This window comes from Rousettus aegyptiacus, unplaced genomic scaffold, assembly GCF_014176215.1.
Source record: "Rousettus aegyptiacus isolate mRouAeg1 unplaced genomic scaffold, mRouAeg1.p scaffold_m13_p_14, whole genome shotgun sequence".
Taxonomy (NCBI): domain Eukaryota; kingdom Metazoa; phylum Chordata; class Mammalia; order Chiroptera; family Pteropodidae; genus Rousettus; species Rousettus aegyptiacus.
This window is the reverse complement of record NW_023416289.1, coordinates 24,359,733-24,372,920: the sequence shown is the minus strand read 5'-3', so window position 1 is coordinate 24,372,920 and position 13,188 is coordinate 24,359,733. Positions and strand designations below refer to the sequence as shown.

General features: G+C 40.8%; 1 protein-coding gene across 3 annotated transcripts in view; it reads right to left on the bottom strand.

Annotated features, from left to right (window-relative positions):
* GAN (gigaxonin) overlaps positions 1-12,796 on the bottom strand; it is a 56,827-nt gene extending 44,031 nt beyond the window's left edge. For 2 of the 3 annotated variants that reach the window (XR_001599535.2, XM_016165920.2), the window contains exon 1: positions 12,473-12,796. Coding sequence is in view for 1 of the 3 variants with exons in the window: in XM_016165920.2 (XP_016021406.1) it covers positions 12,473-12,639 (167 nt within the window). In the remaining 2 variants the exon portion in view is untranslated. Of the gene's footprint in view, positions 1-382; positions 1,800-12,472 lie in introns of those variants that run through there. The other variant, XM_036231513.1, reaches the window with a different exon arrangement.
* Between the last annotated feature and the right edge of the window lie 392 nt (positions 12,797-13,188).

The following is a 13,188-nucleotide window of genomic DNA, read 5'->3' as shown; positions in this document are numbered from 1 at the left end:
AAAGGCTCATGGTGTATTTTTCCTGCCCCAGAGCCTGAGGCAACCATGTCTCCAAAGACATTAGTTTTAGACATGATCTGATTACAGTCCTGAAACATCACTCTGGCAGCAGCAGTGTGGAAGACTGATGGGAACAGAGCATGGAGGCAGATAGAGCAATAGGAGATCTTGTCACGATTCAGAACTAATAAAAGCTAGAACATGAACATCAGCAAGGTGAAGAGGAGACAGATTCCAGAGAGTTGAGAGGTTGAAATGACAGTTCTCGGCATCAACTGAATACTGAGGAGTGTAGGAGGAGATGGCACCCCTGAGGACTCCCAAGTTTTCCTGGGGTATCTGGCAGCATAATACCCAGCACAAGAAATGAAAGACAACCTACCTGGTGGCAGAGGGAGCTGGGTCTGCCTGGGTGTAGGATGGCCATGTGGTAGGTTGTCAGGTACATAGTCCTGGGGCTCCGGAAGGAGGATGAGGCAGAGGCATCTTTGCATTAGATGAGATTGTTGTGGAGAAAGTAGAGGGGGAGGATGGAATTTCGTGCCACATTGTGAATAGGGACAGAGAGACAGGAAAGTCAGAAGAGCGGATAGGGACAAAAGGTGTCAGTGAAGCCTGGAGAAATTGAGTGTCAAAAAAGTGACCAAGGGAGATAAATACAGCAGACAGGTCAAGTAAGATAAACACTTAAAAGTTTTCACTTGATTTGGTGATTATATTTAGTAAAATTTTACATAACAGTTTTAATGGAGTGATAACATAGAAGTCTAAGTGCAGAGTAAAGAAAAAAGCAGGAGGTGAGACCGTGGACAAGATAAACACGCTTTTTTCAGGAATCCCGCTTGCAAAGTAAAGGAAATTGATCATGCACTTGTTAGAAGAAGACAGAGTTTGTTTGCTTTTAATAGATGCATTCACCCAACGTCTGCACATTTCCTACATGCCAGGCACCGGAAAAGTATACTTTTATGCTTTGGGAAAGGAGCCAGAAGGGAAAAAATAAAAGTACAGGAGAAAGACAAAGGTATAAACAGAACAACATCCTAGAATAAGAAAAAGGAGAATATGGGTGGGGCAGCAGGGGAGGGAAGGCCAGGGGAGAATTAGCCTTGACTACCAATTCCTGCTCTATAAAGACTGGCATGCAAATCATCATTACATGACATTTAAACAGCATTAAAGATGATCGTCAAAATTTTTATGTCCAAATTTTTAAAAAATGTAATACTCTAGATCAACAGTCAGCAAACAACCAAAGCCTATTTCTGTATGACCTTTGAGCTAAAAATGGTTTGTATATTTGTAAAAGGTTATTAAAACAAAAATAAAGAAGAATGTGTGACAGAGACCACATGTGGCCTGGAGAGTCTAAAATATGTCTGACCCTTTACCAAACAAGTTTGCTAAATCCTGCTCTAAATGTTTTTACAATAGCCAACATACAACTTTTTAAAATCCAGTCTAATGGAGAGGCAAAATAATAACTTTGAGAGAGCACGTGCAAAAGTGTCAGGGTAATGGTGATAAATCTGAGAAAAAAAAATCAGACACAAATTGTCAGTTCCGGATTTTCTATTCAGGTATGATTTTTCAGATGCTATTTATTCTTCTATAACCTTTAGAGGATAATGCATCTTCCTGAACAATAATCTGGTTTCACATAATAGCACAAATCTGTTCCTATCTTCAGAAACAGATAAACCTGGGACACAGTCCCTAAAGTGGGTTTATTGGCACCCACAAAAAAATACGAAGGGAAAAAAAGTTTTTTTCTAATTTATTTTAGAAGAAAAAAAAAACGAGATTAAAATGTCAATTCCAGGAATGATGAAGCAAATTATATGGAACAGATATGATGTAATAACAAACATCCACTAAAAATAATTATCAGCATTATATTGAGATATAAAAGAGAAATGAAATACCTTAAGTGAAAAGATGTACCATAAACACTACGTGTATGTAGATTACAACTATAATAATATAGTAAGTGTACTGTCCAGAACCAGAAATTAATTTTGGGTGACATAAATAATTAAACTCTCCTGTGATTTTCCATATTTTTGAGTGTAAAAAAAAGATTCTTAAAACTTAAATCTAGTTCTTGTAATTTTGAAAGTAAAGCAGTCAATGCGATTTGTGTCTTAAAAGACAAGGTTTGAAAACACATGTTAAAAACTTTTAAAATGAGTTCAAAGACAGAATCATGATGCAGCAACTTGTGAAGCAAAAAATTCTTCTAGAATGAAACAAGCCTGATTCCTTGTTCTGGTCACACCCTGACCTTTGGAAATATACATAAAAGAAAGACATTCGTGCCTCAACCTGTCAAACAGTTCCAGATTTTCTACTAAGGTGATTTTTCGGATGCTATTTAAAAGAAGCTCCTTCTATAACCACAAGACCCCATACAAATAGTTAGGTCAAGAGAAAGCCCCTTTGATTTGGGGGCACTTTCAAAGCAATTCAAATCAAGGTATTAAGTGAAGGTTAAGAAACTGTTTCTTTGTTTTCTTTTCTTTTCTTTTTTTTTTTTTTTAAGAAAAGCAGATAGTGGAGTAGGGAAAAACAAAAGAACACACACAAAATAACAACAGCTGAAATGCACCCCATTTCGGTTCCCTTTAATAAATGAAGGGCAGCTCCTGCATAAGCTTCACTTGAGCATCTTTAAACTCAATCTTAAAACCACCTTTTTACTTCTGGCACCTCCTTAATTTATAATCAATCTACTATTATAAACTTCTTCAAACAACTTGAAGCTGAAAAACGCCTTCTAAAATGTTGTCAAGGGAACAAATACTTCTCAATGAATTCTTTAGTCACGTTGTAACAAACGCTCCCTCACTGGAGCTGCTACTTCTGAATAAAGAATTTGGTCCTTTCTCCCAGGTTTCTTGGCACCAGAAATGGACTCCGTTGGAGCTGACTGTGCCACCTGAAACAGTCCAATGTGCAGACTCTCTTGTTTAAGTTAAACTCTGTTGTATGGTGGTTTTATTTTGTCCCTTTCCCCCAGCTCCCAATCCATATTCAGCTACACGGTAAAACATTAGAGCAAAAACATCAATCCTATTTAGAAGCAGTGTGTATACAGTATCCTGAATTCTGATCTAGTTCTTCATGGCTACTTGCAGATTGCAGTCAACTCAACTCCTTTCCGTACAGCATTTCCACTAATGGATGTAGTGCCTCTGGCCCTAGAGATAAAAGATGAGGGCTTTAAAAGCACCAGCCTGTCTGTTCTATTTCTCCCTACTGAATAGAAGACTGGTACAGGCCACACTGAAGGCACACTGAAGGTACACGCAATACACTAAAGGGGCCTGTGGGAGGGAGTTGTTGCTTGGCAGAATGGGAAAAAATGTTACAAGAGGATATTGGAGCCTAGTCCTGAAGGATGACTATGAATTAATCTGCGAGAAAAGAGCAAGGAGGTCAAGAAAGGCAAGGACACACATATTCATAGATATATAGAGCACTCCTTAGAATGTCCAAGAACTAGAAGAGTATAATTAAGGTGTTTATATAGCAACATTACCTCAAATTCAACACATCAAAGACAGATTATCTTCCCTACTTGGCTTAAGCAGCCAGGTTCAAAACCAATTATCTATTCCTTCTTCTTCATCTTTAGTTCCCATATTCAAAGAACTGCCAGTTGCTTTCTTCCCTAATCCCTGAAATCCACCAGTGGACATCACCATGCTGTGCTAATCTGAATCAGTCAGCAATTCCAGTCTCGTCCCCTTCCAGTCCTTAAACATACAACTGTTACCTTAAGGTAGAGCTCCATTCGTGTTACTAGTACTATTCTTTAATAAGTGAATAAAAATCTGTACTTTACAGAACCTTTCAAACTGTCCTGAATTTAATATTCCCAGTAAGTGATGGTAAGCAGTGTTTCCTGGAGATAATAAGGAAGTGAAACTACCCTCTCCTTGGTCTTTCCTCTTTCTCGCCGGCAAGTCCCATTGCTAACATTTCTAACCCAGCTACTTCACTCCAACTCCACTGACAAACCCTTGTCCAAGTCATCCTTTTCTTTCTACACCTTTTCTTTCTTATACCCCAGCAATGTCTACCCATAATTCTTAAAATAAAACCTAAACTCTCTCCAGACAAAAGTAAGTTGCAAGATTTTTATGGGTCTCTTTCCCATACCTTGCCGCGTCCCCAGCCAACTCTCAGTACACATTCAGCAACTCAGGGAAATGTTACAGGGAAAGTAACTAGGGAGCAGCAGTTTAAGTGCCAACCTAAACTCGGTGCCAACCTAAACTCACCCCTCTGACCCTGTGTCATGCCACTCTACCCACTGGTCATCGTCTCATCATGCTGGTGCTCTTCTGCCCCTAAGTGTGTCAACCTGTTCCTGTCTCCAGGCCACAGCACTTCTGTTCCCTGTGGCTCCCCAACCCCAGCTCTGCTCCCCTTGAATCTTCCTCCTCCTCCAGATCTCAGTTTAAGTGACACTTCCTCACAGTTGTGTTACCCTCACTCATTTACAGCAGCAACCGTGTCCACCCCTTACATCTCTGTAATGAGACTTCTCCACTGTCTGCCTCCCCAGCTGGACTCCATAGACGCTGGAGCTCTGTCTGCCAGGCTCAAGGCAGTGCGGTACATAAGTGCACAAAAAGGTTAGTGAATGAACAAGCATATTAAGGAACCTTGACCAAGAATCTATGTTCTCCACTTCTAAAAAGTTCTTTCTGTAAATGTTAGTTGGGGTTACTAATATAGTAGTGAATGATCAGATGAGTCATTGAAATATATTTTAAAGCAGACTTTCAGAAGTGTCTACTCCAAAAGCAAAGCAAATCTATTCTTTCCCCATTCTTAAAATTCAGATACCACCACACAATACTAGGATATACAGTATTGAAAAATGAAGTGAACATCAAAAATAATTTAAAAACTGTTAGTTTTATGTTTATTTCCTTTACCAGCCTCATGGAGACAGAACAAAGAAGTTGAGTGACTTAAGTCTCCACATACTCAGTTTCGGTTTTGACACTGTTTGTGGGAGATAACACACACTCAAATGGCAGCCAGCACACAAGAGAGAAAGCAGAGCCTTGGAAGGCACAGTGTTCTGTAAACTACTGAAATGTAAGCTCCTTGTCTGTCTCTTGTCACCACTGTCTCCCCAGCACCTACTGCTGCTGATACTGAGTTAAGTCCTGTGTATTTGCTGAATGAATGAAAACCTATAATTAAGCCCCTAAATAGTTAATGCTAATTACATAAGGTCCCTTTATTGGGAAATGCATCTATGATGAATTAATACACAGTATACTTCAATACATTTAGATGATGCTAATTTCTGAACTGTAATTTATTAATGATAAGCACAATCCCACCAGCATATGGGTTAAGGCGGTGATGACATTCCTAAAGAATGTGGCAACGGCTGTGACTGAGGGGAATATTTTCATAAACCCCTTTTCTATCAGTAGGAAAGAAGATGGTACACAAAGGAAGGAAAGCAACTACTCTGTCCCTGCCCCGCTGCAGGAGGTGATGACAATGAGAATTGCACTCCCTCCCTGCCAACACTGGGGATTATCATTTTCAGGCAGAGGACAAAGTTGGTAGCTCTGCTCCCACAAGTCAGTACTGTTAAGAAGCCAGGCAAGAAAATAAATAAACAAGTTAGCAAGCAAGCAAACAAATCACACCCAAAGAGAAGTCTCTCGTCTGCTAGGGTAAGTCTACACTTCCCATGCTAGCTTTAGTGTAGGGAGACAAGCTGAATGTCTGTGAAAAGTTCTTCCTTTTACTAACCAAATGGAAGGTTATAAGAAGATGAAGGGTCCAGCTGGCCTCCAATTTCATCCCTGAAGCAGAAGTGGGCTATGGCAGGGAGAGAACAGGAAACGATTATCAATGACCTTTCTTTCTAAGGATTCTTACTGCTCTTTACAATCCTGCTTTCCTCAAACTTCCAGCTACTTCCAGTGAATGACTGTGCTCTACATGTTAGAAGAGACATATCAACTTCACATCCTAGAGATGAGGTTTCCTCCAGTTCGGGGACAGATTGATATAAAACTGTGTTTTACAATATTTCTACTCATTTACCATGTTAACGTAAAAAATCACGAGCATCAAATGGTCTTTAGAATTGTTACTAAAAAGATACAGAACTACTCAATAGCGGAGAGAATCTCAAAATACCTATAAGCGAAAATATACATTTAAGGTTCTATAGCCAATAGCACATTAATTCTAAAAAGGAAAACATAGGACATTTTATTGCTCTATATTCCATTATTCAACAGCCTATTTTTAAAAACCAGTCCTTCCATCTTCCATTTATGATATACACTGCTTCTCAAAGCTTTATTGCTTGAAGGCTAACTGTTTTATCTAACAAAATATTTCACCAAGATCTTATTTTCCCAAAGTACTCTATTTTTCTCATATTTCTGAATAGAGGGAAAATATTATAATTTATTCCCACAGAGAAATAGAAGCAGTAAGCATTAGATCATCACTTTATGGCTAAGTTGCTCTTTGGCAATAAATACTTAGAAAGAGGACTTCAATCTGCTCTTCTGAGCACAGGGGTCAAGGACCCTGGCTAAGCATTGGAGGGCATTTAGATGGACAAACGATCTTGACTCTCCACAGAGCTACAGCTGTCACCTTTACGTGAGCCTTTGATTCCCTTCCCATTTTGGACTCGTCATGTCTTAGGAGGCAAAGAACTCATGGCAAGCACTCGAATGCAAAGTTGCAACCATACCCCGCCACTTATCGCACCCACACCCCTGCTTCTCCACCCTTAACCTAGAATTCTAACTCACAAATCATTCACTTCTATCACAGTTTCAGTACAGAAAATGACAGACCTGTATCCTTCAGAAGGATGATACAGCTCCCCAAAGGACTTACTCATAAGCCAAATGACTCCTTATTTGTCCTAATTATGTTTTCTTTATGGATTATAAATAGATTGTGAGCCTCACTTTGATATCATGAGACAAATTAATAAACGGTTTTAAACAACAGACTAAGGTGGTTTTGTAATCTGGATGCTTAGTCTATGTTATTCAAATCTAAATCCAAAGAACAGTGTTTCTATGTGGAAAAGCACTTTGCGTGACTCTCTAAATTATATAATAAAAACTACTCTAAGAACACTGAAGAGGACTTATAAGGGAAAATACAAATTGTAAGAAGAGGCAGAAGTCTAAGGGCAAAGATAGAAGAGTGAGGACTTATCAATTAGTATTCGTTAAAGTAGGTTTTATTTCTATCACATTACTATTACACAAAATAATCCTCTCTAAAGTTCTACAATAAATCCAAACATTCGATACTTCACTGTTACATTCACTAGTCTAACAAGAATTTTATTGATTTGTTTCATCATTTGAAACCTTCCAAAAACTCCAGAATTAGAGCATTCACTGCTACTAACAGTGGCAATTGCTGTCTTATGTAAATAAACAAATAACTTTAAGCTGACATGAGTCATCTGTTAAATTTAGAGCTCCAATTTATAAATGCTTAGTTTCCTTAGAAGCCCAGAGAAAATACTGCTTTGATCTTCTGCAACTGAACATACTTTACTATCACTTTTGAAAAACTCATATAAGAACAGGGTTTAATCACACATGATTACAAATACTGAAAAGGAAAAGAAGGAGAAAATAGAGGAGGAAGAGAGGAAAGAAGAGAAAAAATCATTTTCAACCATGTGACTATAAGCCTTGCCGGATCTATTTCATCTTTTAAGCAGTTGTTAGGATGCCTTATAGCAGATGGATAAAAACAAAGTCTAGATCCACTAAAAGACATTTAGGCCCAACTTCCTTCCTTCCCATCACTATAAGAGCACAGCAAAAGACATGTATAGTCAATTCGATTTTAAAAATGCTCAGGTTTCCAGGAAGAGTCTTGGAACTTGGAGCTTCTACCTGAACTTGAACCCTTGAGCACTAAAAAATGTTGTAAGCTAAAATCGCTATTCAAAATCTTTATGACACTCATTCAGGAGCTGCTATATACACAGGTGACTATAAACTCACAGCACAAGAGGAAGAAAAGGGACTTGGGGACTAACAGCATGCCCTTCACACAGCAGACAATACTAATGGACTTTGGTGCCCATAAATTACAGGGCAAATTTCAGGTACCCAAAGAGAGGATAATAGTTTCTATGTTACTATGAAACTTGGACTCCTACAGAGATCATATTAGTCTCCTTAAGTAGTTGCATCAGCATTATCCACACGTCAAATTTTATATTTAAATGGAAAACCACGCTCATCAATAATTAGGCCTTGGAATACGTCTGGATTAACAGTATAAAATACATACTTGTTACAAAACAACTCTATAAGGATGGGTTTATATAGGAGAGTACCCAACCAAGTCCTGTATGACAGGACAAAGGAAATGCTTTAATGTCAATGTAAAACAAAACTTAAATAATACAATAAAGCTGTAAGAACAGCAACAGACCCCTCTTCACAACATATACATACAAAGCAAAACAAAAACAGCATACAGCAACATAATTTAGACTTACAGGGGCTTTGCTGTTCCTGTTGCCCAATCAACCTTTCTTTACACATGAGGAAACTAAGTCCCAGAAAAGGCATCCAATGTGACCTAGGCTGGATTCTAGGCCCAATGTCTTCACTCAACCCTCACTAAAGCAGCTTTTTCTCAAAAAACAAAGAGGGGGAAACTGCCATTCTTATTGTTGGCTGGTTCATCAAAATCCAAAAATCCTGGGACTCTTTCTCTCCAAACTAATATTCCAACAGATCCCCAGAAAAACTAAAATTCTCAAAAATGAATACAGAAGAGGATATGTACAGAGCCACTATAATGTTACTGCAAAATCATACAGCAATTCATTTTCAAATCCTTTTCACATACATTACTCCACAAGAACCACACAGCTCATGAAAGAAAGGAGTCTGAACTCCACATCGAACTAATGGGATTGTGCCAGAATCAGAAGAGCCTCAGACATGAAGCAAACTTTGCAATATTCAAAAGAAAGGGAAATTTCCCTTAAGCCTCAGGGAACCTTTCCCAGAAGGTCTCAGGGTTGCTGAGAAAGAAAAGATTCTGTGGGTCCTTACGGCCATGAATTCAATTTCAGCATTCTTGAAGGTTGTCAGCTACATTAAGATTTAGTTTTACCAACAAAACAAAGGAAAAAGTGTCATTCAGGGATCAAAATGAGGAAAAATCCGGGAGAGGGCGTACTGAATTGAATGATGGACTGACTACGGAAGGTCCCGCCTGCCAGCCTTTCCGTAACATCTGTATCCTAAGGCTGCATGACACATACTCTACACAACTTTTCTTCAGGTTATCATTAGGGTTTTGTTACTTAAGTTGAGTTTTCTGGCTTTTTCCTTTTATACCAAAAGTCTTTCTAGTGTGGTATGATAGCTAAGACAGAAGGAAAAACAAATGCTAAATCAAAGATAAAGCACAGGAAAAGATTAAACCCATAAGATAAAAAAACTTTTCTATCTATATTAAGTAGAAATTATGCCAAATGAGTTGCTTTAATTCTCAGTTTGACAAAGTTGGATTGGTTCCCTTTGTTGAGCAATATATAACATTGTTTCCAAATCACACTTCAGAGACTTATGACAGTTACTAAAACTAAGCTAACTAAAGACATTAAACATTTTTATAAAACTTCAGACTACCAAACTTTTGAACACCCAATTCATATATTAATGATATCACAGACCTCAATACTTAAGCTTCAAAAAGGAAATTAAGAAACATCAAATTACAGAACATATAAATTCATTGTTTCAATATAAAGTTCTGTTCAAACAAATCATATATTATAAAATAGTTCAGTTATCATTGGTATCAAAAATTACTAAACAGATTGTTTCTAACTAATAATACAGATTAGTCAAATTATTTGTAAGTGGCTTTGAGATTGATAATTTTAAAAGACTACTCAAGAATATTCTACCAATTCAAAAGCCAAAAAAATCTTAAAGCAATTAGTTACTGAAAAAAAAAAACACAAATTGACTGATTCGTAAAATGTCAAAAATATCTGCCCTACCTATTGCACAAGATGGTTGAAAATTTAAATCAAAATGAGACAGTATGTCAAAGTACTTGAAAAGATTAGTATCAAAACCTTGTAAGTAAGTAGTAGAGTTTACACAAAGAATAGTTAAATACGAGTAATCCTGTAACTTTGTGTGGTAAATGAGTAGGAGACAAGCTTCATTACTGTGGCATCTAATCTTAGTTCAGCCATTAAATACAAGCAACCTCATGGTAAGTCACTAATGTCCACTGAGCCCATTATCTTATTTGGAAAGTAACAGAATTGGAGTAGAGGAGATCTTAAGTCCCTTTGGCTCTCCTATTTTGATTAGCAATATTTCACACTTAAATTACTGTTATAAATAAGTAATATTTCACATTACTAAATATTCGCATTATGTGCCACCATGTCACAAGTGGATACCCCGCCTTTCTTAATTCAGCAGATATAGCAATGAATACTACCATCTTTATAGACCTATGTGCAGACCTGTGAGATGTTCAAAGCACTATTAAATTACCTTCACAGGGTGGGTCAAAGATTAAATGAGACGAAGACACATTTTATCTCTCATTTATAATGAGTTGAAGCCCAGATCAAGTCACCTACCAGAACTCACAGTGGTAAGTATAAAAGATTGAAAGAAAATGCAGGTCCCATGCTCTTCTCAATTAGGAATAACTGAGTATCTGAAATGGGAATGTAACAGAGCCAACCCTCTAATGCCCAATCTGTGGTGGTAGAAAGACAGGCAGTCACTCATTCAACGCATTTGCTAAACCACCAGGCTCTATTTTTTCTGGCTGCCAGGGACACAATAATGAACAAAAGAAAAATCCCTGGCCTCACTGAGCTTACATTGTGGTTGGGGAAGATCAACAAAGTAAATAAGTAAAATATAGGGTGCATTATAGTGGTAAATGCTGTGGAGAAAAATAAAGCAAGAAAACGGGATAGAGAGCATGTGTTTGAGATTTAAGGTTTTCTTTTAAGTCGGCTGGATGCCATTTAAAGAATTACAACAATAATGCATTTGAGTAGTTTTCCTAAGCATTTCCCCAAACAGAGCACTGGATACCGGGAAGTCTGTGGCCTGCTGATTCCAATTTGAGACTGATTGCTCAAACCTCTGAACTGCCAGCTATGAGCTGTCATATTGGCAATCAAATCCCCTAGTAAGGAAGACCTTCCCTCCCCCCTGCCTCCACAACACCTTTAAATCCACAAAGTGCAAATGGATTTACAAAAGCGAGAGCCAGAAGAAGTTACAAGAACACTTGATCTGCTTCTGAGTTAGCACGAATGTCTCCTAATGCAAAGGTTAAAACGTAGTTTGTGTGCTTAGTTCTGCTAGGACAGAGCACTAAGGATGCAGTACACATCATTTTCCTTTTTGTAACCTGTCAATTTTAGTGACATTCTCCACTATTAGTCTATATTTAATCAGCTTATTGTGCAGTGTTTCCAGCTTTTAGCATTTTTTTCTTTTATTAAAAGAGCAACCCAGTTTGCAAGAAAGTTGCTGTAAGTTAACCGCCCCCTGCAAGATCTGATACACTTGGTTAAGCACCATCTTATCAACCTTTAACTTGGTTAGTTGAGATGGAAAATCAAGTTAAACTACGTTTTACTGAAGTTTTAAAGTGCCCTGAGTCGCTAAAACCTCCTGGTTCTCCAGTTGAACCGCATTCTGAGAATTATACTGTTTTTTAAAATTCACTGCATCTTACTTTAACATATCTACAACACACAGCCCTTCTTTTAAAAGGAGTTCCCACAGGGAGTGGAAAAGACTCATAGAACAAGAACTTGGGCCTTGGGGGGTCAGATCGCCTATTCTAAGGAGCAGATCCAAGAAGGTTTTCCCTCTGCCTACACCGGGGGTGCAGGTTGTTTGGCTTCTCCGCAGGAGGGGCGCTCCCTGCCCCTGGTCCGGGAGACTATGCGTCGGTTTGGAGGCGAGCGGCGGCAAACTTCAGCCGGGATCCGCGGACTGGGCCCGGCGGAGGGGACGGCTCTTCCCAGCTGCGGCCCCGCCCTGCTCGCGGGTGCAGGTCGCCCCGGCCGGCCCAGGACTGCGTCTGGGGGAATCTGGAGGCCTCCGGGGATCGGAGGCCGCGGCGAGCGCCGGGCTGTGAGAATCGGAGAGAGGGCGGAGGACTGTGGCCTGGGTCCGGGGTCAACTCCGGGGGGCGGGGGGGGGACCCGTGAGGGGCCTGGTCTGTAGGTAGGCGAAGCCACAGCAGCTGTCATGGGGGCCCGCAGGAATGTGTGACGGGAGGGACCCCGCGCTGAACGGTGACCAGGGGGACTCCGGCAGCTGAGGGGTGGGGACAGGGACTCCAGTGCCCCGCCCGGCCCGCTCCGCCCCCAGGCTCTGGGCAATGCGGCCCCGCCCGGCCCCCTCCTCACCTGATGTACGGACTGGCCGCTGCCAGGATGTTCTTCTGCACCGGGATCTCCTCTCCGTCGAGGACCAGGTGCGCGTCGCAGAAGCGGGACTCCTCGCGGAAAGAGCTGAGCGCTCGCAGCAGGCGCGCGGCATGCTGAGGGTCGGACACGGCACTGCCCTCAGCCATCGTGGTGCCGGCTAGTCAGCTAGCTCAACCCGCTCCAGACGCTGCCCCGCGGGACCCTTGGAGCGGTCCTCGTCCGGCGCGCGCCCCGACTGCACAGTCCGCGCGCACGCGCGCGCCCGCTCGGCCCGGCTTTGAGCGTTCTGTGTACAAGCGCGAGCTCCCAAAACGCGCCTGCGCCATCCGGAGTGCGAGGGGCCGGCATCTTTAAGGAGCCGCGTCATTACGTCATCTCTCCGCGACGCCCCCGCGCCCTCTCTCCCGCCCTCTCTACTACCGTACCCGGAGGCAGCCAATCATAAGCCTCGTTGCTCCGTCGACCCCCCCCCACCACCCCACCCCCGTTCCCGGCCCTACGTAGCCAGGGGCTGTCCATCTCTAAGAGAGAGAGAGCTACAACGATGGAGTGTTGAGCGTGTAAGCAAGGGCTCTGTGGTTAAGCCGGTGGCTTCTGGAGCCCCGATTCTTGGTTTTTCTGCTCGCTAGCTGTGTTACCATGGGTAAGGTCCCCATCCTCAATTTCTCCATCTGCAAACTGAAGATGATGACTTC